Here is a 26,622-nt window from a genome sequence, read left to right as displayed (position 1 = left end):
TAATCTTTTCAAACACAAGGGCTTGAGGTTTATAGTTCCACAACAGTAATGAATTCTTGGTAACATATGGTGAGTTAATTTGAAAGATGTGTAACTGTGACAATTAATAATGGACCTTAACTGAGTTTAAATTCAGACATATATAGGGTCAGTATTAATCTCAGTCAACCCTTTCAAGCAGATGCCATATTTTGGGGAAAAGGAAATTGAAATGTACCAAGGAGCGGTAAGTTATATGCTACATAAATTACTACACTGTTTAGGGCTTTTTATGATGCCTGGATATTTTCTTCTTGAAGCAGGTTTGACATTTGCATTTTCTTAAAATCAATTATTTATTGGGTTAGCACAAGTAAGTGACATTGTTTGATTTTTAATGATGTGCTTTATTTAGAGTGCCGCTTAAAAGGGTATAGAATTTTCTTTTAACCAATTTATAAACAGAATTAGTTGAACAGGATCTACCACCTAAAGCTTGGAGGATCTTTCCGCTTCTACTGCTATAATAATATAAATGAAACTGAATACAAATCAATATTTGATAACAGTAATAATACATTTAGTGATGAGAATCATTCTCTCATAATTAGGATCTTAATTAAGCTATGGTGGGGCTTGAACATGATAAAATTAGTCTTTTGCTACTTCATCTATTAATATGACCCTGTTCCCTACTTGAAGCCAGCTCTGCGAAGCCCCACCAGTAGTGCCATGAAAGCAAAAGCTGCAATCTTAATGGGTCTGTTTCCTTTCTTGGGTGACCCTTCCTCAGACCCCCGTCTCTGCATCTTTTTCCTCCCCTCTGTCCTTTGCAGCAGAAACACAAGTGTGTTCATGAATCCTGACCCCTGGAAAACAAACAAAAGAGAGCCCACACAAATTCATCAGTTGAAGTGGAAGGCAATTTACCCAGAGCAAGAGCCCACCCCATTGTTGCCAGATGAATGGTGCTGGTAGCTGGAGCCGAAGGAGGCTGCCACGCGAAAAACCTTTGATAATGCTGCCTTTATGGGAGCCCAGCACAAGGATTCACTGTCCGCCGAGACCGGGCCCTGTCCTGGCGCCCCCTTGGCCGGCCCTGGCAGCAGGTGGCGCTGGCTAGGCCTCCTCAGTGATGGCCAAGGCGGGGTGGATGGAAATGCGTGTGTTCTTCCTAGAAGAGTTAACAGCTTTTTGAAGAGGAGTGTTGTAACATGAATGCCTTTTTTAGACTCTCTCTCTTTAAGAGTTTTCCCTAAAGAAACACTCTGGCATTGTGAAACTGTATTTTTTCTTTTCCTGCTAATGGTAACAAAAGGTTTTTAAATTAAGATATCCTGAGCACAGGTGGCACTGGTATGTAATCCATTGGACAGCTAACTGAAAGGCCAGTGGTTCAAATCCACCAGCTTCTTTGAGGGAGAAAGATGAGCAAGCATTCTCCTCTCATAAGATTTCAAAACATGCATATCCACACACAAAAGAGCTTCTCTGGTGGCTTAATGGGCGGCAAGGTGCGCTACCAACCCAAAGGCCTCAGAAACCCAAGGGGTTAAGCAGCTTAGGGGTAAGGAGTTGTTCTGCTAACCCAAAGGTACACAGTTTGAATCCACCAGCTGCTCCACAGCAGAAAGATGGGCAATCTCCTTTGTGCAATTAACTGCCTCTGAAAACCCATTGGAGGGTCAGCTGTGGGTCAGTTCCAACTCGATGGTACACAACAACAACATGCTCTCTACACATGGTTCTAAGAGGCACTCCCTAGACCCCCTTTTTTCCTAGTACATCTGCTGCATCGTTGGGATCCATGTTTTACCTTTCCATATATGACTGACTTACTTTTCCTTCATCTCAGCTTGCTTTATGGGGTGTGCATCCTAAGCATTGTTATCCCTCTTTAGAGATGGACCCAGTGGGGGAGAGGCTTGGTCTCAATGTCTTCTCACTTGAGATCTTATTGTCTTTTCACTGTTTTGTGTTAGAGAACCTGGAACTAAGGGGTGACCTTTCTCAAGCTATGCACTACATGAAGGTTTATTGTTTGTTTTGGTTTATTAACAGTTTTGTGAGCAGTTGAGGAGATGAGTGGCGATAATTGAGATAGTCAATTTATTAACTGTAGACATATGGGTTTCTAATTATTTGTAACTAAAATATGTACCAAATGAAAACAGCATGATATGCATGGGGCTAATGCACAAACCCACAAGAATACCTTGGTGTGGTAGGCTTCCCCCTCACACACACTAATGAAGGTGAGACAAACTGACCCAACCAGTTTATTCCTCTGAAGGACCACACCTCTTGTTCTTTCCTTATGGAGAATTTTAAGTTTTTCTGCTCAGAGATAAGCTTACTTAATTTCTTTCAGAGTCTTGGAATTTGCAAATTGCCTCCTAGCAAAATTGTGTGGGCCTTTAGAATCCAAATAAAAGTCAGACCCTGTGTTCTTGGTAGTCCTCTCTCTGGTAGATTGGCTAGAGTCGGAGTGTCTTCAGAAGGATTTCGGATTGGAATGCCATGCTGCAGAGGCGTGTGGAGGGTGGAGGGTGTGGCGCTGGTGTATATGAAGACATGGGTTATGTCTGAAGGCTGAGTGAGTCACCCATGTGCCCATGGGAGAGTCCTTCCAGATTCCATCTGTGTTTAGTTTAGGTGTAACTCTTCATGACCTAGGCCATTTTAGGAATTCCTCGATTATGCAACCTTTCAGATGTCTATAGAGGCATTGGGCTTTCGTAGTTGTGCTAAGACAAGGAGTAGAAGGTGTTGCATTTTCTGACCATGCTCTTTCTGTTTTCCTTTTGTAGGCACAGTATGAAAACCCACCACATATCTATGCCCTTGCAGATAATATGTACAGAAACATGATCATTGACAGAGAGAACCAGTGTGTCATCATCAGGTACGAGAAAGCATGACTGGTACCCATGGAGGGTGCGGGAACTCTGTTGGAGTCAGTCCGTTCTATCAAAAGCAGCTGTTTGCTGCCACCCGTGTCATCAGAGGCTACTTGATGTGTCTGAGTAACAAGTAGGCTGGCTGTTTGGCCTGGGATTTTTTTCTCTTCCACATCATAGAGGCTTTGAATGCCTGTCGGTTGCTGTGTGCTGCGCCTGTTGATTGAGGCATTCAAACTGTAGGGCACACACTGCCAGATATCTCTTTCTCAGATCATTAAGGGGAAAGTTTTACTTTTGGACACGGAGCTTAAATGGTAACATAGCTCTCTTTCCATTTAATCATGCTGTGGCTTTACTCTAAATTGGAGGTAACTTTGTCATACATGCTAGGAGCCCTGGTAACCCAATGGAAAGCATTCAGCTGCTAACCAAAAGGTTAGTAGTTCAAATCTACCGAACCCTCTACAACAGAAAAGATGTGACAATCTCCTTCCATGAATATTTAGAGCCTTTAGGGAAGTTCTGTTCTGTCCCGCATGGTTGATATGAGTTGGGATTGACTCAGTAGCAGTGGGGTTGGGTTTGGTTTTTATGTCATAGTGTAATAAGCAAACATGTTCACTATTTAGTCAGCCAGACTCTCTAACAGGAAAAGGATGGGCAATCTCTTCCCATATGATTAACTGCCTCTGAAAACCTGCTGGAGGGTCAGCTATGGGTCAGTTCCTACCTGATGGTACACAATAACAACAATAATTTAGTAGTTCAGATTTTTAGGGTATACTGTGTTTTATGCTTTTAAATTTCTGAAGGCATTTCCACTAAATATCAGCATTAGGCATATGTAGCTGCATTTCATAATTCTTCTAACCTAATCCAGCTCTGAGTTTTTGCTAGGTTTTATTGCTTGTAAAATTGTGTTTACTATGGCACAGAATAGGGAGCTCTGGTGGCCTAGTGGCACGAAACTGCACTGTGACCTCAAAGGCATGCAGTTTGAGGCCACCAGCTGCTCTACGGGAGAAAGATGGGCAGTCTCCTCCCGTGCGATTAACTGCTTCTGAAAACCCATTGGTGGGTCAGCTATGGTTCGGTTCTGACTCAATGGTACACCACAACAACAGCATGGCACAGAATAGGGCAAGGTTCAGATCTATTGTTTCTGGAGTGGCTATGAGTCATAGTTGACTTGACAACACCTAACAAACAACATCAACAATAATTATGAATATTCTTAATCATACAGAAAGTATCACCATGCATGTTTCCATTATGTTGATGTTAATAATTGTCAACATGGTAACAGATATGTATATACATTGTTGTTATTTTTCTTTAAACTGAAACATTATTAGAGAAATTTTATTATGAATTTTGCATTCCTAATTTTTTCTGATAGGATTGGTAGCAGACAAGTTTATAAATAAGCAGGATGAAGTCAACTGTGTGCCAGCTGTTTGATCTGGTGTGCTTCTCCGTGATTTCTGACATTAACTATTCCTCCTTTCTTCAGTTCTCCCACTCTTCTGTGTCCCTTGGGCTCAGTGGTTCGCCCAAGTTCTCACAGAGACTCGGACCCATCAGGGGAATAACTCACACGATAGAGGGGATGAGTGATGCAGGTCAAAGTTGCAGAGACTGGGGAACATTGTAGACTGTCAGTTGTGGTACAGCTGTGTTTCATTGTCCCAGAAAAGGCGCAGCCCAAAAGAGACAGCTAGCCTTGAGGACCCGTGAACGTACACAGGACTCTATTGGGGTGGGGCATGTCGCCTACCTTAATCCTGTCTCCTTAATACAAGAAATACTTCATCATAGAATACTTAGTCAGTGCCTAGGAAAAACATGTTGAACAATAAACCTTTGACACCACATGTATTCACTAACATACCGAATTAGAAACAATGGTATAATAAACCATCTCATCCAGCTTGTTGTGAATTTACCAATATATGACCAATCATATTTTATTTAATCTTTTCTGGTGTCATTTGATTATTTAAAGCAAATCCTAGACAGCAAATAATTCCATTTATCAGTAATTAATGTGTCTCTCTAAAGGAAGAACTCTTTTCACACCTTAAAAAGGAATTATTATTTTAATTATATTGAATATTGTCAGTTATCTAATTCTCTGAATATCTTTTAAATTCTTTCTTAGTTGGTTTTCACTTAGCACCCAAAGACCATACATTGTACTTCTTATTATGGCTTATTATTATGTCTCATAAGTCTATTAATCTTTAACAATTTCTTCTTGTTCTTTTTGTTCTCTTGGCATTTCTTAAAAAGTTGGCTTGCCTGCAGAATTTGCAGCATTGGTTGGGAGCTCTGGGCAGCTTAGTGGTAATGAGTGTACTGCCAGCCCAAAGACATGCAGTTCAAATCCACTGACTTTTCGAGGAAAAGATGGACAGTCTCCTCTTGTGTGACTTATAGCCTCTGAAAACCAACTTTAGGGTCAGCTGTGAGTCGATTCTGGCTCAAAAGCACATCAACAAGATTAGCTGATAGCGTTCTCATGACATTTTTAAAGTATTTCACTATATTTCCTGTAAATTGTGAGATTGGTAAGCTTGATCCAATTCAGATCTGTGTCTTCATCAGTGATGTCTGTGCTTCATGTCTCTTGTTCTCTCCAGAGCTCCCTATGATCTAATAATAAAGACTGAAAACAAACTCATTGCCAGGGAATCAGGACTGACTCATAGCTGGCCCTTCAGCCAGTTTTCAGAGGTTGTAAATGGCACAGGAAGAGATTACCCATCTTTCCCCCATCAAGAAGTTGGTGGTATATTTGCATTACATTTCATTGGGGTGACAGTCCTACTCCTTATGACTAGGCCCCAAGAGCGTCCTGATCTAATAACAAGCAGTCTGTAGTCTCATATGTTGTTGTTGTTGTTGTTATGTGCCGTCGAGTCGCTTGCGACTCATAGCGACCCTATGTACAACAGCCCTAAACTCCGCTCTGTCCTGTGCCAATCACACTGTCTCTGACACTCCCATCCCGATTACCCCAGTCACTGAATCAATCCACCTCATAGATGGTCTTCCCCTCCTGCACTGTCCCTCCACCCTCCCAAGCATGACCGGTCTCTCCTCACAACATGTCCAAGGTATGCTAGACGGAGCCTCATATATTATATCTTTATTTTTTTTCAAAACTTTCCATAATGATGCTATTTTTTTTAAAGAAATTATGATTATTTAAGTGATAGTTTGCAAATCAGGTCAGTTTTCCTTGCAGTGATCCATACACATTTCAGGTGCCTTTTTATCTCTTAAATCCTTCCTATCTACTCATCTAGATGATAACATAATTATGATAAAAACAAAAGGGGAGAAATATGGGAAGCCAATACTAAATATTTGTAATAAACTGAATGCTATTTAAAAAAAAAATAAATAAAATGACTTTTAAAATAATCCTTCCTATCCCACTAGTTTCCCAGGTGCACCGGTTTTTCTGTCACTTTAAATGAGACCAGTCTTCTCTCTTGTACACTTGTCTGAATGCCCCCTTGCACTCTGGTTACACTTGTTCTTTCCACTGGATTTCCTAGAAATTGGAAGTGAAATCTAAATACTTGACTAATGTGTTTGGTTACTTAATAGGAAACACTGCTCATCTCAATTGGATGGAGGTCAGTGACCATTAGAGGGACAAGCAGTGTCTTTTTGGGTGCTTTTAAGGCGGAGCCAGTGTGAGGTCTCTGTCTAGATTCTCTTCCCCTTTCCCTTTTCTCACTTTTCCCTGCTTCTTGGCTCCAGGAGGAAGGAGATGGCTTTGTCTTGTGAACTGTCACAGTTCCATTACCCAGCTTTCTCCTACTCTCAGATCCTCTTCTGTCCATCACTACAGCATTGACAGACATTCACTGAAGTAGGACCTGTGCCTATTTCCAGAGATCACCATTCTAGGTGTTTAGATGGCAAACATCTCAGGGCTGTATTCACAAGGGTCACTACTGTGGTCCTTCTGCTTTGAGAAGGTAGATGTACATCCTTTATCAGGGAGTGTGATAGAGACTCTATCATAGTGCGAGATAAGAGACTCTCCCTCCTGCCAGCCCTGTGACCCCCAGCAGCACACTTCACGCGGCTCTGTGTTCTGCTTTCTTCACCTGTGAGAGAACTGATTGGCTGACAGTCTCTGCAGTCTCTCCCGTATTTGGAACTCTGACTTCCAAATAAAGCTAGAATACAGGAAAGGCTCGAGTGGATAGCCACTAATGCTGGGTGTCTACAAGGGACTGAGGTAAATGGTACTGGCTTAGATACATTTGTGGCCTTCAAAGCAAGCGAAACCCATTATCTCAGGGATTAGGAGAGAGCCAGCATCTCATGCTAAGGGACTTCTACCAGGAGGAGAAGGTACTCCTATACTACAAAGTCCAGATGCTTTTAAGATCATTTAGTCAACAAAAGTAAATATTAATGATGACCTAATCTCTCTGCTCTTCTTGGTCGCCACCTTCTACCTTCCTTGTGTGACTTTGTCCAAGTGATTCATTTTATACTCTTGGGTAGGATAATGCAGCACTCAAAGGCAGCATTACCTGTTTCTCCCTATTCTTCACTCATCCAGGGGCATGAAGGACATACTGCTGGGTTAGATTACTGGACTAGAAATCAGCATAACAAACTTCTGAGTTTAAGAAGAAAGAAATGAAGGAAGAGGCTGAGCTGTGTTCTCAAGCTCCAGCTTTGTACTTAAATATCTCATCACTCTTAAGTCAGAACCAACTCATAGCTGACCCTCCAGCAGGTTTTTGGAGACTGTGAATGGCACTGGAAGAGATTGCCTGTCTTTGTCTCAAGGAGCAGCTGGTGGATTTGAACCGCCAGAGAGACATTGACTTTGGTTTAGTACCACAAGTCACCATGTACTATGCCACCAGAGTTCTCTGTGCTTGGACATAGTTCTGAATTTTGCTTGTCTCAAATTGATTCCTCACAAACTGCTGGAATTGTGACTCCTCGGATGCACTGACTCTTGTCAGGCAGACTCACCACTGGGATGTCAGTTCATTAGTTTATAAAGAGAATGCTGCCACTTGAGAAATCAGTTGATTCACCACCATCCCCTGCCCCCCATAGCAGAGTCTACATGGGAAGCAGGATTACTGCCAGGAGGTCTCATACTGTCAGGTGCCGTCAGATAAACTCCGACAGGCAGTGACCCCACATCCAACACAAGGAAACCGGGCCTGACCCTGAGTCGTCCTCACAGTCTTTGCTGTACGGAAGCCCATGGGTGTGTCACTCCATTAATCATTTCCTCCATCATCTTTGACTTTTCCTCTGACCTTCTGTTTTACTCTGGACTGTCAAAAAAACTCCACACCGATCTATCTGGGAATAACCGCAGCCAGAGTGTGTAAAAAGCAAGTGTGGTGAGACTTTAGACATGTTATCAGGAGGGACCAGTCCCTGGAGAAAGACATTCTGCTTAATAATGTAAAAAGTCTGAATCCACTAAATGCTCTGCCTCCTGTACCAGTCAGATCCGATTTGATGGCACACACACACAAAATAATAAAATAAAATTTAAAAATTTTTAAAAAATATGTAAAAAGTCATTGCTGTCAAGTCAGAGCCAAGTCGCTGCCAACTCTTCTAGAGGGAAGGAGGCTATAAATCTCATAGGAGGAGATAACGCATCTTTCTCCCACTGAGTTTAAAGTGGTTCAAACTGTGAGAAAGGCACTATCTGTGAGTTAATAGTGCAACTACCTGTAGACTGCCGCAAGTGTGTCCTGGAAAATCACAGAGAGTTGGACTCAGCGCTGTGTAATGCTCATCATGGCTGATGTTCTCAGATTGTAGCACCCGCCTCTGTCAGGAGACATATTCATCGTTGTTCATCCACCATTCCTGTTATTTTGCTTTCCTACGTGAAACCTTGTAGGTCAACTCCCTTTTACTATCCAACACTTTCTTTTGCCAACACTTTCTTTTGACACCCAGGGTTGGCCTTGGCTATTTCTCTATTTTCTTGGACAACTAAAAGAACATGTCAAGAAGAGTGGGCCTACTGCTGTAAAATGGGACTGATATCAGGGTTGGGGTAAGACTGAGAAAAACTGGATAAATTGTTTATACTGCACTGAAACAGATGAGAGAGAGAATAATTTAAAAGCAATGTATGATAGGGTCTTACGGTTATCACAAGAGTCCACAATTAAGGTTGCATAGTGCAATGTACTTGGGGTGGTGGGAGGGGTGTGGGGTCATTATGTATCAGGGAGGGAGTTTTTCTTTTACTTTTCAAAGAGAGGAGCGAACTGGGGGAGGGGGGGCTGGGCGAGGAGAGAAGTGCAGCAAAGAATGAATGGAAATCCAAAATCTCTGTAAATGTTCATTAAAATTATGAAAATAAATTAGAAAAAAAAAAGAGTGGGCTTATGGAGATACCCATTTCATGTTCCTAGTCTTGCTCTGGAGCCAGTGGGATAGCACTGGCCTGTCCATTTGCTGTACAGAGGTAACTCCTGGTTGCTGTGATGCTAAACACTGTGACCCTGAAGTGCCAAATGTGATAATGGTTACCCATGGTGGACAGTATTTGGTGGAGCTTTCCTATTAAAACAAGCTTGGAAGCAGGGGTGGCATCTGCTTCCAAAATGGCTTATATCCAGAAACTCTATGAACAGTGTTCAGGCTTTTTGTTCATAGGGTCGCTATGAGTTGTCTAAGACTCAACGGCACCAAACAACAACAGTCTTGCTCTGGAGCCTACTGAATAGAGAGCTGTACTGTGAGCTCAGAGGGGAGCCGTTGGAATCCACTGGCGTCTCTGCAGGAGAGAGCTGAGCAGTCTCCTGTGTGGTTTACAGCCTCTGAAAATCTGCTGAAGGGTCAGCTATGAGTTGGTTCTGACTCAGTGGCACATAACAACAACAGGGTTAAATAGAACAATTTCTGAGTTTCCTTACTAGCTCAATAGCTCTATAGATATATAGTGAGCTCTGGAGGGAGGCCTAGTGTGGGAGTTGGGTTGCTAAACCAGAATCATCACCTCTCTGGCAGTTTGGATTCACCAATAGCTCTGTGGGGGAAAGATAGACAGTCTCCACCTGTGTAGTTTATAGCCTCTGAAAATCCACTGGAGGGTCAGCAATAAGTTGGTTCTGACTCAACCACAATGAGAATAAGGAGGATTTAAAAAAAAAAAATCTGTGTAGTCAGTATCCCCAGTTCCTCACTCCACAGTGTCGGTTTTAACTGATTTACAGTGGACCCAGAGGATCAATATATTCAGGTTCCCCAAACTGTTCTAGGTAAGAGATAAGGCTCCTTAAATCCTGACTCCAGGTCACCCCTTGTCTTCAAGGCCATTGGTTGAAGCAAAAGACACTTTAGCAGTGCTGCCCTCTGCTGGGCACTCTCCCAAAGGCTCTCAGCTTAACTCCCGGCAGTCAACCTTGGGTTTGGGCATTAATGGTTTTGAAATTTCATGCCAAAAATGAGGCTTGGAGCATTCTGAGGCTAGTAACTAAATGATAGAGTCTGTGTTTGAACTTAGCCTCGTCTGAATTCAAAGCCTAGCCATTCACTTCTTTCCCATTCTTGGTAAATGATTCTCCTCAGTGTTTCGAATGTTCCATGTATTAATAAAGATGTTGGTAACTGCTGCGTACTAGGGGACAGGGTAAGGCTATTCAGTGGGGTTAGTGTCCTGCTGGTCCTGGGCACCTAATATGTCTCCCCCTCCAGATCACAGGCACTCAGGTTAACCTGCATTCTCCCCAGTGACCTTGCATCTCCATCCAGGGGGCTGATGATTGAGCTTATATCAATTAAAAATCAGAGGCTTATTCAAATCATACATATGAATATGCATTTATACACAGATGGCCACACCGGCCCATTTCTTTATCTTGTCTGACTTGTCATTCCTGAAGTGTGTGGGATTGTGCGGGAGAGAGAGGCGCTTTCTCATGCTGTGCTTTAACCACTGAACCACCAGGGCTTCTCTCTTTTGAAATACCCGTCAGTCCTTCACACGTTTCCAGGGAGGGCAAGAACAACCCCAGAGGGCTTCCAAGACTGTGATCTTCCTGAAAGTGGTTCTGCTCTCAGTTTTATGATTAGGAATAGATTTGATGGCAGTGGGCTTGGTTTGGTTTGGAGTCATTTAGAAAGGCAGACCTCAGGATCAGATTCTATAAAGAATTTCAGCCAAGAAAATGCTATGGAGAAGAGCAGGTCCACACCAGCAAATGGAGTCAGTCAGGATCTGCTTACCAGCATTTGATGTGTTTGGGTTTTTTTGTTTGTTTTGTTTAATTTTAATGTTCTGCTGGTGCATCTTGAGCAACGATAAAGAGACACACTTAAATGATTTGAGTCCTTCTTACAATTATTTCTCCCTTAACCCCCAAGCATTCCTCATCTCCTTCAGCCCACAGAGATTGCTCGATTCTCTGTAGCACTTTAAGCTCTGGGGCTTAGTGAGAAGGAGCTATGCTGCCGACCCAGCGGCCCACAGTTTGAATTCCACCGGCGGCTCCCCAGAAGGAAGGTGGGCAGACTGCGCTGGTGCCATTTGCAGCCTCTGAGAATGGCCGGAGGGCCAGCTGTGAGTCAGTTCTGACCTGATGGCACATGACAACCGCTGCACTTCAGATTCTTTGTATTTTCACCCCCTTCGCAGTGTGTGTGTATGCATGTGTGTACACGCCAGCGGGTGTGCTTACACTCATTTAGAGTAATTTTTTAATCCCAGAGGATTAGGAACTTGGTTTAGTCTTCTTGGTTCCCCGGGTAGACACAATAAGTATTTTTAATGATACATTTATAAAATACAATTATAAAAAGGAGAGATCCATTTGAACAGGATGTCACAGGGGAGGGAGGCCTTGATTCGAGTCGGCTATCAGGGACGTGGTATGAACGCAGGAATGGGTGGGTGGGTGGCCTTTGCAGTGCACCCACAGCATATCAGTGTGACTGTTCAAGATTTTGATTGTCACATGGTTCACAATTTGGGGACCACAACTAGGTCTTCTACTTCCTCTTTTTATTTCCTCTTGGTTACGTCTGTGTTGGCCGAATAGCCTTTGCTCAGTACTGCAAAACTGGTTGATTAGATGCTAGGTGATCTGCAGGCATTGGTGATGCGTTGAAAGTCTCTGAACAGGGGACATGATAGAAAGAGGCGAGTTCACAATGAAATCTCTAGGTGGATCAGAGGTGGGATTTTGAGAGACTACAGAGATTTAATGAAGTGATGAAGATCCGACCTGAGTTGGAAAGACTAGAAAAATATAACTGATTGATAACTTTGAATAAGATCATTTCCTTGAAGAAGGGAAAGAAGAACGTGCTAGTGAATATGGGCAGTGCAAATGGACCAGCTGGGGTTGGTAGAGACTCGTGAGCCTGTAAATGAGCAATCTAGACCTGTCAGTTCATAGGTCTGTTCTCTAACATACAGAATTTGGATTCATGATTTAGATTTCTGTGTTCGATATTTTGATTGCTTGAGACATGTGTGCAAATCTGTTTGATTAAATAATCACATTGTAAAAGAGAACCAGAGATTTCCCTCCTAATTTCTATCTCCTTATAATGTCCTACGTGATGAGATCTTGGCAGCCTGGGCAAAACATTTCTGAAGCCCTTTCAAGTGACTTCTACAGAGACTTACTAGAATTTTGAGAACATCGCTGCCATCAAAAATTATTATTAAAAAAAAATTAGTCACTTTGTCTTCAATCAGCTCTAACAATTTTAGTATGTTTTTTAAATGATGCCCGTTTGAAAGGCTCACATTTGATGCAAGTTGTAATTTCTTTGCTTGAAAGAAACTGAAACAGTTGAGAATAGGATATGCCAAAGAGACTCAAAGGCGAATCAATGGGTAAAGGAAAAGAACAGACAGTTATCACTATTGAAGCTGGAATTTCTGACCTTCCTGCTTACGTTTGGACTTGAAGTTGCTCATAATTGTAATAATAAAGAAAAGCAAACAAAAATACCACATACACACAAACAAAACCCATAGCATCTCTAATACTTGGTTTATGTTCTTTGCCTTGGCACCATCAAGTGTCTCACTGATTCTCAAGCTGTCTTCCTGTCTTTGATGTATTTTAGGAATTTCATGTTATTAGCTTTGGAACGCTTTCCAAGTCTCTCCTCCAGTGTCTGGTCGTCTACCCAAGTCTTGGTTTTTTCCAACACTATCAGCCTTTGCAATTCTCTGTGTCCCTCATGCCTGGTTGTGGCGGGGGTGGATGGGGGGTGAGCAACGCTGTGCTATCAACCCACACCCCAAATGTAGGGAGCCGTGCATGAACACTCTTCTTCCAGCTATAGTTTTGAAGATCAGGAGACCAAATTCACCCCTCTTTCCATGCTCCGTGCAGATTTTGCCTTCTCGTCAGTTATGGGTCCTGAAAGTCCTGCGTCATCAGTTTGGGAGTATCCCACATGAAGGCTAACTTGTTGTCTAATGATTGTATTACCCATTCTTGTGATGAATACACTCTGTGTTCTGGTTCCTTTTACACAAAAACTCAGCCAAATAGGTGTTATTGAGTTAACCCTAAACTCTTGGCAGCGTCACACTCAATGAAACTTTATCTAATCTTGCAGCATCCTCCTGACCAGTTGCAGACTGGACATTGTCACCCATAGAGTATTTATTGGCCAATTTTCAGATCACCGGGCCTTTCTACCAACTAGGTATTCAGAAGTCAAAGTCATTGCCACAGAATTAGGATCAATTCATAGCTGACTCCCCAGCAGGTTGAGAGAAGCCATAAATTGCATGGGAGGAGATTGCCTCTCTTTTCTCAGAGCTGCTGGTAGATTTGAACAACCTGTCTTTGGATTAGCAGTGCAACTCTTTACCCATTTGACTACCAGAGCTCTCTAACTCAATATCAAGAAACAAGTGCCAGGTAATGAAACTCATTTAAAAGCTCACATTTAGATCAGGGCAGGCTTTTGCTCAAAGCCAAAGCCCTGTGGCTCCAGTCCACACCGTACTCTTCGCACTGTCCTTCGTTGCTTTGTGTCAGTAGGTGGTAGGCTGGCTGTTAATAATCTGTTACCCCACTGTCATGTGGTTGAGAGGAAAGTCCTGGGGGGTTAAGTCACGAGCTCAGTATTAATTCAGGCCTGTGTAAAGCACATGACTTCTGGAAAGCCTCAGACACTTAATCTGCAAAATGGGTTTACTGCCTCAAAGAATGTAAATTCTCAATTAGTAAGTGCCAAGAAGGCTCGAGGCATACTTCATTAAGATAAGAAACATAGAAAAGATATTTTAAGTTATCAAAGATGCTGTGAAACACTTCTAGTAACATTAAAAGAATTTCAGAGCTAACACGTAGCCAGGCTGGACCTCAGACTAAACACTGGGACATCACACACACACTCTACACAGCATCAGACAGGTCCAGGGTGAGCATCACCCTGGGGTCATTTTCTTGGCAGACTCCAGGCAGAAATTTGTGTGTGCTTGAGAACACTGATTAGCTGGGTATTTGTCTGGGATTGGGAAGAAGTTGCAGCCCTTTGTCTTGGTCACGCTTTCTTCATTGTGTTAAAGAATTGCTCTTATTTGGTTAATGGCTCCATAACTTCAGCATGTCTGTTTGGATTTAGCACATGGAGGCATGGCATGCACTTCAGGATGGAGTTTTTAGTGTCACTTCAGAGTCTGCTAGAGAATCCCTGTCTCTGGAGCCTGGAAACCCTCCCACAAATGCAGCCAAGAGGCTTCACTGAGGACTTGTTTCTGTCTCCAGACCCAGTGGATCCACCAGGAGAGCAGTCTGTGAATGGAGTCACACACAAGGGCTGTCCAGAAACCTTCTTTGATGTGGTTTCTTATTCTCTTAGAATTATCTTGTCTTGTGATCACAGGGAGGCAGGCTGTTATTTGTTACTTCCAACTGTGTGTAAGATAATAAGTGTTTTTGGCAGAAGGCTTACTTAAAGGGGTGTGTATCAGAAAAGACTCAAGAGGGTCAGAAGTTTGATTACACTATGAACTATGCCATTCACCTTACTCCTTTGGGAAACATTTTTTATTTTAATTGACTGTCCAGACCACATGAAGGTGGATCCCTGGGTGGTGCCATTAACATACTCAACTGCTGCCTGAAAGGTTATGGATTCAAGGCTACCCAAAGGTGCCTCAAAAGTAAGGCCTGGTGAGCTCCTACTTCCAAAAAGGCAGACATTGGAAACCCAGTTCTGTTTGGCTGTACGAGTCAACTGCCTCAAGTCCTCCCCCACCTCATTCACTCACTGGCTTTGTGCCCATGAAGTATTGAATTATTTCTTATAAAAAAACAACACAACAAACAGGAAATGATTGTAACTACATCACTGGGTTCTTATGAGGATAAGTGATTAATATTTGTAAGCACTTAACTCATAACATACTTTGAATACTCAGTAGCTGTATGCTTTTGCTATTATACCCACAATAGTTTTAAGTTTGCAACTTTCAAATCTTCTTTGGAACTAATGTGATTTCTGATAGATACTTTTCAAAGAGTCTTGGTGACCAATGGTTAAGAATGTGACTGCTAACAGAAAGATTAGTGGTTCAAACCCACCAGCCCCTCCTGAGGGGAATGATGTGGCAATCTGCTTCAATAAGGACTATGGCTTTAGAATCCCTGTGGGGCAGTTCTGCTCCATCCTGTAAGATCTCCAGGAGTCAGACTCAACTCTGGCTCACAACAACATACTATTTCTCAGTAACAAATAAGCTTATCTTTTATGGTTAGAATTATTTAAAGTTTTAATTATTTTTTTAAACCCCACCTCTGTACTTTTAGTCCTTGGAGTATACCTTTTAAAATCAGAGCCAAGTTTAATAGTAATATGTCCCTAGCTCAAAAAAGTAGAGTCTAAGGAACTAGGTCTTCATGGTGGGAACTTTCAGTCCATCACTGTCATGTCCGTCTCTCAGTTCATTGACATAATTGACTCCTGGCTTCCGTGATGTTACAACCATTCTAGTTCACCCTAGATGTCTCAGACTTGCCCGTCTTACCTTTTTGCAAGGACCTCCTTTTTGAGAATGTTCATGAAATATTAGTGATTCCTGTTTAAATTAGAAGTGTCATCTCACACACAACAAGGCGTCCAGAGGTGGTGCAGACCCCAGGGCTGGTTGAGTCAAAAATCCCTTGATGCTCTCCAGGACTGCCCCTAGTCCTTCCCATCTCTGCTTCATAATCCAGATATCTTAACGTTGGTTCCCCTTGGCACTCCTGGTGTCCTTCTAAGAGCAGTGTACTTCCTTGCTCACAACCTCTGGGGCAAGGAATCCTCTCCCAGGAGTCCTTGCCTTTAGTCTAACTGAACCAACTTTGTTAAAGATTTGGTGATGGCTAGAGATCAGTTACTGTTGAGCTTAGAGTAATCAGTGCACATGCCCGGAGCAAGCATGGCTTCAATTTCCTTGTTCTCAGTATGTGTCACACGCAGCTGCTGTAAAACTGCCTGTGGTCCCCTTTACAGAAACACCAGCATGTTTGGGTTTCTGAACTTTGGTTCTGGCTGCATCCCTAGCCAGCAGTATGCACACCCATGCCTTGATGGCACTGTGAATTGAATATTGAGCTGCTAATGGAAACATTGGTGGTTCAAATCCACCAGCTACTCCAAAGGAAATCAATGGGCAGTCTGCTTCTGTAAAGATAGATTACAGACAATGGTGGAAACTCTGGGAGGAAGTTCTGCTTGCCCTGTAGCATTGCTATGGGTTGGGATTGACTAGACAGCAGTAAGCTCGGGACAAGCATTTCCCCTGGTCCACTTCAGCAGTGAAGGTAATTGAATGACGAAGCTGCCTATAAGGATGAGTTGTACTTCGGTGCTGTCAAGTCAATTCCAACTCATAGCAACACCATGTAACAGAATAGAATTGCCTCACTGGATTTCCTAGGCTGTGTTCTTTGTATAAGAGAGCGCTGTGGCCTAGTGGGTCAAGAGTTGTACTGCCTTTTAAACAGTTTAAAAGGGATATATGATTAGGTATTATTGTCAAGACAGGAGTCCAGAATGAAGGCTGCACATTGCAGGAGACTTGGGGAAAGGGATTGCATAGCAATGAAAGAGTTTGTCTTTTATTTATCAAGGAGAAGAGTGAATTGGGGAAGGAGGGGTGGCCAGGGAGAAAAGTGCAACAATGAATGACTGGAAACCCTAAGTCTCTGTAAACTTTCATTAAAATTAGTAATTAAAAAAAAAAAAAAGGGCGTTGTACTGCCTGAGACGCAGGGCCCCGGCCAGGGAAGCCCAGAAGTATCCTCGTCGTTGCAGACTTGGGAAGACTTGCCGCCCTCGCCCTCCTCCTTGTAGCTCTGGCGGCGGCGGCAACGGCGAGCCACAGAGCGGAGGGTTCACCACCGGGCCGGGACCTGCAGGAGGCGTGGCAGCCAGCACGCTGCTGGAGGCCGGCCTGGCCTGGGTGCTCTGCTACCCAACGCTGCTCTACACGCTCTTCGTGGGGAACATTCCGGGCCGGGTCCACCGCGCCTGGTACAACCGCGTCGATGCCACCGTGCTGCTGGGCGCGCTGCCGCTGCGGAACATAACAGTGGCTGGTGCAGGGCGAGAACGTGCGCAGGGGTGATCACCATGCACGAGGAGTACGAGCCCAGGTTCCTGTGCAACAACGTCAAGGGCTGGAAGGAAGTAGGAGTTGAGCAGCTCTGGCTCATAGACATGACGGGCATCCCAACCGTGGCTAATCTGAAGAAGGGGGTCCAGTTTGCTCTCAAATACAAGTCACTGGGCCAATGTGTCTATGTGCACTGCAAGGCTGGGCCTTCCAGAAATGCCACCATGATGGCAGCCTGTTTGATTCAGGTGCATAACTGGAGTCCAGAAGAGGCTAGGATTCCTCACCGAGATTCGGTCACACATCCACATAAGACCTGGTCAGTTAGAAGTTCTCAAAGAGTACCACGAGATTACTGCAAGGGCAGCAAAGGGCAAGCTGGGTCACATTAAAGACATGAAGTGTGTGGATTAGAAAGAACTCAATGACATTCCTGCATTCTCCAGAATGAAAAAAAAAAAAATTACCAGGACCAAAGGAGCTTAAGTCGACTTTACATACCAGAAACGTGCTAATGGGGAATTATGCTTCATTTGTCTTAACTGTTTAAAGGTTGGGAGTCGGGGGAAGAGAGAGAGATTTAGTACAGCCTCTGTTCATAGGGTAAAGAATGTGGGCCAATGATGGAAAGTCTCTTATTTTTGTGACTGGGGTCAAAGAAATATTAATTTCAACAAAAATATTGTGCACCTAATGTTGTTCCTAATGATATTTTGCAAGTAGCAAAAAGACATTTAACACTAGAAAAGGAAGGCAATTTTTATTTCACTGGCTTATGAAGCTCTCCTCATGTTTGAGCAGGGATTTTGTCTGTAGTAAAGGAAGTATGGGATGAAATCAGTCTTGCTGGCTTGGAAATGGGTAATTAGTTTCCCTTCTGCAGTCACCCCTTCAGAATTCAACAAAGACACATGGCCCTTAAAAGAGAGAGGGAGGGAGAGAGAGAGAGAGAGAGAGGTACTGCCCAGCCAAAGGCAGGCAATTCAAATCCACCAGTTGCTCTTCGGGAGAAAGATGGGCATTCTCCTCTCATGCAACTTACAGCCTCTAAAAATTCACTGAAGCCTCAGCTAAGAGTCAGTTCTAACTCATAACAACAGTAACAACCTTTTATAGGAGCAGATTGCCAAGTGTTTCTCCCACAGAGCCACTAAGTTGGTTTGAACCAGCAACCTTTCAGTTACTTGTTGAATTGTTCAGATGTGCTGCATAATCTGTTTGAACCTTCTTTTTCAGGTGTGCTGTATAATCTTTTTAAAACATTCTTAAAACTTTGGCTTTAGTGCAAGAAAAGAAACCATATTTTCTCATCCCAAAGAGGCAAGAATAATAATTTTGGTTGTATATACTATAAGCTTCAAATAATTATGTAATACCCTATTATTCTACCATTTTGAGCAAATTACCAGTCTCTGATCAATAAAACTTTTTTATCTGCAAATTAAAACCAATAAAAGAAAATCCTAATCCATGTTTAACCAGAACTAATCCTGATCCACGCTTAACTAGAACTAATTATTTAAATCTTCTGGAAAAGATAATAATGTAAATACTCTATTTTGGGACCTGTCATGTTTGTTTTAATATATGAAATGAGTTGCTTTTGTTATTTATTCTTTTTATTTGTTTTCAATAAGAGATGCAACATTTCATGCCTGATTGCACTTTGAACTATGGACACAATGGAGGTGATTGCCCTACTATTGGTTCATAATTTTATAGAATTTACTGGTCCTCTTACCCCTTTCTTAATGTGGGCCAAGGAATTCTAAATATGAAAATGTCAACTTACTGAAAATACGGTTAATTATCATGATATGCTTGAATAATAATCTAATGAAATTGATCTGCGCTGACATTCTAATTTGTGATTCTACTGCAGGGGTGGGATGGGGGTGGGATCTGTGTTTGAAAGTCTAATATTGATAGATAGTTGCCTATCTCAAAAAATTTAGACTTTAATAGAAATCACATCAAAGAGCAAAGACTCATTTATTCACATGACAGCCCCCTAACAAATCAGAATAATTCCTTTGCCTTGTTCATGTTCTATATTGTATAGTTGTATTCATAGATACATTGCCATCTGGATTATCACTTAACCTTAGCTGCATTTTTGGTCACATATCCTTCATAATTATTTGAAATGTTTGTAACAAATCAGGTAGTGTAGTGATACTTTTGTATAATTGAGTTTTCTAATATCCTTGATTATTTACATTATTTATAACTTCATAAACTGGAACTTCAGTGTTGACAAAGTCTGTGTCTTGAAAACAAGTGTTGGTGAGAGTCCGGAGAGATTAAAACTCGTACACTGCTTATAGAAACATAAAATGGAAAGCATTTTGAGACTTCCTTAGAAAGTTGAGAATAAAGATGCCATTTGATCCAGCAATCCCATTGTTGTGTACTATCGAGTTGGAAGCAATTTATAGTTGACCCTCCAGAAGGTTTTCCAAGGCTGTAAACTGACCATGAGGAGATTATCCTCTCTTCCTCGGAGCAGCTGGTGGATTCAAACCAGCTGCCTTTAGGGTTGCCTGTGCCACCCTTTACCACTAGGCCACCAGAGCTCCCTAGCAATTCCTCTACTAGATACATATCTCAGAGAAAAGAGCTATAATACACACTGACATGCACATTTATTACAGCATTTTTTACAATAACGAAGTTGAAACAAACCAAATGTCCATCAGAGGGCAAATGGTCAAAGAAAGTTTGAAAATAACTTTGAAACTGTGAAAATACTTCACACAGTGGAGTATTTTGCATCCCTTAAAAATGATCCAGAATGTGTGAAATACTGCACAATGTGTATGAAATCAGAACAAATTATGCTGCATAACATGAGTCATAAAAGGGCAATTACACTATAAGACCACTATTCTACAGCGAGCCCTGGTGGCTTAGTGGTAAGAAGTTGCAGGACCAACCCAGAGGCACAGAGTTCTAATCCATTAGCTTCTCGGTAGGAAAATGATGGGCAGTTTCTCCCATATGATTTACTGCTTCTGAAAACATGCTGGAAAGTCAGCTATGAGTTGGTTCTGACTCAGTGTTACATAACAGCAAAATAAAGCTAAGGAAAGATTTACACACAGTTAGAGTCAATCTTGGAAGGTTAACTGGGATGAGGAAGGAAAAGGAGGGAGTTAAAATTCATAAATTGAGTGAAAGGAAAGGTATTATACTATTACAGTTTTATTAGACATTGTAATAAATTGATTACATTAAACAGTTGTAATTAATGTTATAAAACAAAATGTCTATTAATGATTAAAGAAACAAGATTATTTGTAAACTTTCACTCAAAAAAAGAGAAAAATAATAGTGACAATAATCATAAAAAGAAGCAAACAAAACCCAGTAACTCATGCTTTGAATGAGAGAGCAAGTGTATCTTTTGACCTTGAATCTAGTAATTGCATTGGTCATCAACAAGAGCATTTTCTTATGGAGCTGAAATAGTTACTAAACCTTCCTTGTGGCTCCAGGTCAGCATGTCCCCTCTCACTGACTTGACACTGCCTCTCAGCCTTGCTGGATTTCTGTTTGCCATCAATACCTTTCAGATGAAGTTTATCATTACCAGGAGCTCGGTGCTGGATAGCAGATGGGTTGCGTAGATGGATTTAGACCTTTAGAGGTTCTCATTCCTTACCAGATTATGATTTCCCTCCTTCCCACAACTGACCCTATTTAAATATATATTAGATCAATTGCTATGGAGTTAATTCCAATAACTCAATAAATTCATCCACCTTCTGAGATTTGCCCAGAGGGCTACTGTGACCCCTTTTCACCACCATGCTTTTTTTTTTTACATTAAATTATTTCAAAGTGTTTTCTTTAGAGGGCTGGTATTGAGGGTGTCCTTGCTTAAGAAGTACTCTAAAAACATTTCTCTCTTCTTGGTAACTCAGCCCTGTGATCAGGCTTAATTGGGCTGAGTGCTCATAGAAAAACATTTGTTCTGCACCCTCAACTTCTTCTTGTCTATCAAAGCCAAGAAAATAGCATCTTGCAGACTTGGAACTGCCTGAAATTTTCATGCTAAATTCCAACATAATGTGAGTTCATTTAATCAGATTAATTCAGTGAGGAAAACTCAAAGACTGCCACCAGAGGAAAAATTTCACTAAACATCTTGTGAATTGAAGTCATCATAATTCGAAGGGATTTGGAGGAATAGGTTATATACTGTTAAAGGCTTAACCCATGCCTGTGGCCACCAAGTGGAAGGGAGTCTTTGTTCTTCAGGATATGATTAACGTTGCTTCATTGTTTAACTTTAGAGCTCCTGAAATAAAGATGCTTGCACCAAGTTCAAGGCACGTGTTGTTGGAATTCCGAAAATACTTATTATTCCTTTTTTAAAATTATAGAAGTAACATAACTGTGTTGTGAAAAGATTATAAAATAATAACCAGAAAATATCCCACAATCTCTTAACAATGGCCAAAACCTCTGTTACTCTTCTGTCAAGGTTGTGTCCAGTCTCGTCTCTCGATACATTTAAAAATAAAATTATAACATGCCTTCTGAACCATATTTCTTTAACTTAGCATTATGTCATCTACTTTCTTGTATTTCTAGTTTCATATGTTTTAATTTCTGCATAACATTCCCTCCTCTGGTATTTTAAGTTTCTGGGTTAGCAGCACACTTCTCCCTTTGCCACCAGACCTCTTTATGTTTCTTGTTTCCCCTGTTTGATAAATGTGTGTTAAGATGATAGTTATTATCATTAAATGATGTTAATGCTATGGTAGATACCTTAATCCAGACATTAGTCACCTTTTTACCAGAATTGAACTTTTTTTTTATAATTTTAATGAATATTTACAGAGATTTTGGATTTCCATTCATTCATTGCTGCACTTCTCTCCCCGCCCAACCACCCCCTCCCACCCCAGTTCGCTCCTCTCTTTGAAAACTAAAAGAAACACTCTCTCCCTGGTACACAATCCCCCCGCACCCCTCCCACCACCCAAAGTACATTCCACTATGCAACCTTAATTGTGGACTCTTGTGATAACCATAATACCCTATCATACGTCGCTTTTAAATTATTCTCTCCCTCATCTGTTTCGGTGCAGTATACACAGTTTATCTGGTTTATCTCAGTCTTACCTCGACCCTGATATCAGTCCCATTTTACAGCAGTGGTACCATGTAATATTTGTCCTTTTGCGACTGAGATATTTCACTCAGCATAATGTCCTCCAGACTCACCCATTTTGAATAATATTGCATGAGTTCCTTGTTTTTTCAATGCAGCGTAGTATTTCATTGTGTGAATATACCACAGCTTCTCTATCCATTCTTTTGTTGATGGGCACCTGGGTTGTTTCCAACTCCTTGCTATTGTGAACAAAGCTGCGATAAACATGGGTGTGCATTTATCTGCTTGGGTGTCAGTTATGGTTTCTTTGGGGTATATTCCCAGTAGTGAAATTGCTGGGTCAAATGGTATCTCTATTTGCAACTTTTTGAGAAAGCACCATACCGCTTTCCACAGTGGTTGCACCATTTTACACTCCCACCAACAATGAATAAGGGGGTTCCAGTTTCTCCACAACCTCGCCAGCATTTGTTGCTGCTCTTCTGTTAAATTTTACTATTCTGACTGGGGTGAGATGATATCTCATAGTTGTTTTGAAGTATTGAACATTTTAAAAAATTATTTTTATTTTATATTAGTTTGTGTACAAAATTCATATATATTGGGTTTTGTTTATATATATTGTGTTTCACACATTCCCCTGTTCACATTGTGTTTTGTATTGTCCTTCCCATACCTTATGTCTTATGAAATTAATCACTATTGATGTAAGCCCACAATGATCTCCACCTTTTCAGGTCCCCACTGAATCTTCCTAACTCCTTCACCACCCTTGCTCTGTCCCCCAAGCTCTTCCACCTCAAGATTTTCTCCCCTCCCCACCCTCAGCTCTTCTCCCCCCCCTTCCCCTTTGAACTTTTGTACACATCTTACTACTTGTCCTTCTATCTTTACAATAATTGTCTTACTTGGTATTTGTCCTCATGGGACTGAGTTAGTTCACCTCTTTCTACTTGTTTTTTCTTTTATTGTTCCTTTTGGTTGATATTTTTGCAAGGAGAGAGTTGGTCATGATCCACTTCATTGGTGTTTTGGGGTTTTTTAAAAATAAAATTTTTTATTTTAATTGTGATTTCAACAAAATTTTATAGAAAAGTTGGATTTTCATTTATTTCATTTGTGGGTATTTTTTTCTTTCCAGCGGTGAAAGCGGTGCCGGAAAGACAGTAGCTGCCAAATACATCATGAGTTATGTCTCCAGAGTATCTGGAGGAGGCCCCAAAGTCCAGGTGAGTCTATCACCAGAAAACTTGAAGTCTGCCAGTAAATTACTATATAAGATGGAGATGCCTCAAAATATAATGAGTTCCAACTAATCAATAAGAAGGTCAGATAACCCAAAGGAAAACAGACAAATGATGTGAGAAATTGCTCATAGAAAAGGAAAGAAAATGACTCATAACATGAAATTATACTCACACTAAGAAAGAATAACAAAAATAGTAAAATTATCTTTTAACATATCACATTGGTGAAGTCTTAGAGTGTTTAAATGATTTGTGAGTGAGAATATGGGGACAGTAGTCACTCAAGAGCTTCTACCCTTTTATGAGGAGAATTTTAACAAAATCTCAAATTTAAACAGATCTTTTTGACTGTTTAAGGAAATTTATCCTTCAGATGGACTAAAATATGTGACAGATGATACATACATAGAGTTATTTGGTATGACTTTTTTTTAAATGGCTGGAGACTGCAATAACTCATTGTTAAATTCCATCAAGTTGCCTATGACTCATAGTGACCCTATCAACAACAGATCTGAACCTTGCCCTATCCTGCATCATCTTCAGAAACTCTAACACGTGTGAGCCCATTGTTACAGTTACTGTGTCAATACATCTCGTTTTAATAAGCAGTTTATAAGAGAATTTACCCTTTCATCACTATCATTGTACAGCTATAAAAATGATTTTTAGTTGTACTTAAATGGAATGATATCTTAAAATCTATACATCAGTTGCAAAATATAATGTATAATATACTATTAGAGAAAAAAGAGAGCCTGTAGATACACAATTGCATTGGGAAAGTCAGCTGTAAGGGACCTCTTCAGAGTACTGAGGAGCAATGATGTCAGGCTGGAGACTAAGGTGCACCTGATCCAGGCCATAGTCTTTACAATTGCGTGCTATGAGTCAGAGAGCTGGACAGTGACTAGGAATGATAGGAAGAGAATTGATGGCTTTGAGCTATGGTACTGGAGAAGAGTGTTGAATATACCATGAACTGCTAGGCTAACAAACAGGTTTTTCCTGGAGAGAGCGAAACTGGGCTGCTCCTTGGAAGCAAAGATTCTGAAGCTTTGTCTGGCATGTTGCAAGGAGGGACCAGTCCTTGGAGAAGGACATCATGCTTGAGGGGGTGGAGGGACAATGCAGAAGAGGAAGACTCTTTACAAGGTGGATTGATTCATTGACTGGGGTAATGGAGGTAGGTGTGTGGGAGACAGTGAGGTTGGCACAGGATAAAGCAGGATTTAGGGCTGTTGTACATAAGGTTGCTATGAGTTGCAATTGACTCGATGGCACATAACAACAAACAACAATATGTGTATTTGTTTGGCTATGTACAGCATATCTCTGAAAGGACACACAAAGACAAATGGCAATGTTTGCCTGTAAGAAGCAAAAAGAGGAGACTGGGAGAAGGAATACGCTGCATACCTTGTTTTGATATTTCTTGGTTTGAAACATGCGACTGAATTGCCAATTTAAAACAGAACTTAAAATTTCAGAATAGAGAGGAAAAAAAAAGAGTAACAGTCTGACAAAGAAAGCAAGGTAAAGAAGAAACCAAAAGGAAAGAGAAAAGCAGGAAGAAGAGAAATGGTAGGGAAGCAGGAAAACCTCTAGACGGAAGATGAAGAGAAAAGGAGAGAGAGAGGGCTAAGGTCAGAGAAGTGACAGATTCAAGCGCTTCATGTGATGAGTGGAGTGGACCCAGCTTTGTCTCTCTTTAGTGTCACTTGTTGTTGTAGCAAAAAGAACATGCCCAGATAGACGTGACACTGATGGTGGGTTAGGGTTCACAGAGATCTTCCCAAACTCATAATGTTTGTCACTGGCGCACACCTTTCTTTGATGGAAACTCATCCACTAAGATAGATGTTAATGTCAAATTCGGTGTTTCCATCAGAACGGTTTCTTACACAGTGTTGTTGCCATGGTCAGCTGCTGTCTTTAAAAAAATTCCTTGAGACTCTCTTGATTAAGATTCTCTTTATAAACGAAACACTGTTCCATTATACCCTGGTGGATCAGAAAGCTGAAGGCTGAGTCCAGAATTCTTTACATGGAGCAAAAGGGTCTCAGGATGAATTCTTCCTCTGAATGGAAGGAAGTTCTGAAGGAGCACTGTCTTACAGAAATATAATGATAGCTACACAAAAGAATTTTACCTTTTTTTTTTTAGTAGCTACCTTTAAAGTGATGGCACAGTGATTAAGTGCTTGTTTACGAATAGAAAGACCCATGATTCGAACCCAGCAGCAGCTCTATAGAGAAAAGACCTGGCAAAATGCTTCTGTAAATGTTGTAACTGTTGATGTGCGCTGTCAAATTGATGCCAACTCCTAGGAACCCTGTAGGAGAAGGTAGCCCCTGTGAAGGTTTCTCCAGCCGAAATCTTCATGGAGGCTGATCACCAAGTCTTTTTTCCCTCCGAGGTGCTGAAGGGTTTAAACAGCTGACCTTGTGGTTAGTAGCCAAGTGCTTTCTTTGTGGGAGGAGCACCTAGGAAACTCTGTGACACAGTTCTGTTCTGTGATATAAAGGTCACAGTAGGTTCTAATCAACTCCAGCAACAGCAGTGACACTTTAAAAAAAGAAAGTAAAAAGAAACTGATTCCATAACTATTTCTTATTTAATCCAATATTTAAAAATCTTAGTATTTCAGCATGTTATAAAAATCAAATATGGGGGAGCCCTGGTGGCCTGCTGGCAGGAAGCTGCACTGCAATCCCAGAGGCACGCGGTTCCAATCCACCAGATGCTCTGCTGGAGAC

General features: G+C 41.5%; 1 protein-coding gene and 1 pseudogene across 1 annotated transcript in view; both read left to right on the top strand.

The window, feature by feature from the left end:
* MYO1E (myosin IE) overlaps positions 1-26,622 on the top strand; it is a 171,567-nt gene that overhangs the window by 19,593 nt on the left and 125,352 nt on the right. The window contains exons 3-5 of the mRNA XM_006902783.1: positions 137-226; positions 2,790-2,884; positions 23,757-23,844. Of these exons, the coding sequence (XP_006902845.1) occupies positions 137-226; positions 2,790-2,884; positions 23,757-23,844 (273 nt within the window). The remainder of the gene's footprint in view (positions 1-136; positions 227-2,789; positions 2,885-23,756; positions 23,845-26,622) is intronic.
* Positions 2,897-17,901, top strand: LOC102860789 (annotated as a pseudogene).

This window comes from Elephantulus edwardii, unplaced genomic scaffold (assembly GCF_000299155.1).
Source record: "Elephantulus edwardii isolate Elephantulus edwardi_28Jun2011 unplaced genomic scaffold, EleEdw1.0 scaffold00449, whole genome shotgun sequence".
Taxonomy (NCBI): Eukaryota; Metazoa; Chordata; class Mammalia; order Macroscelidea; family Macroscelididae; genus Elephantulus; species Elephantulus edwardii.
This window is presented reverse-complemented; position numbering and strand designations above follow the sequence as displayed.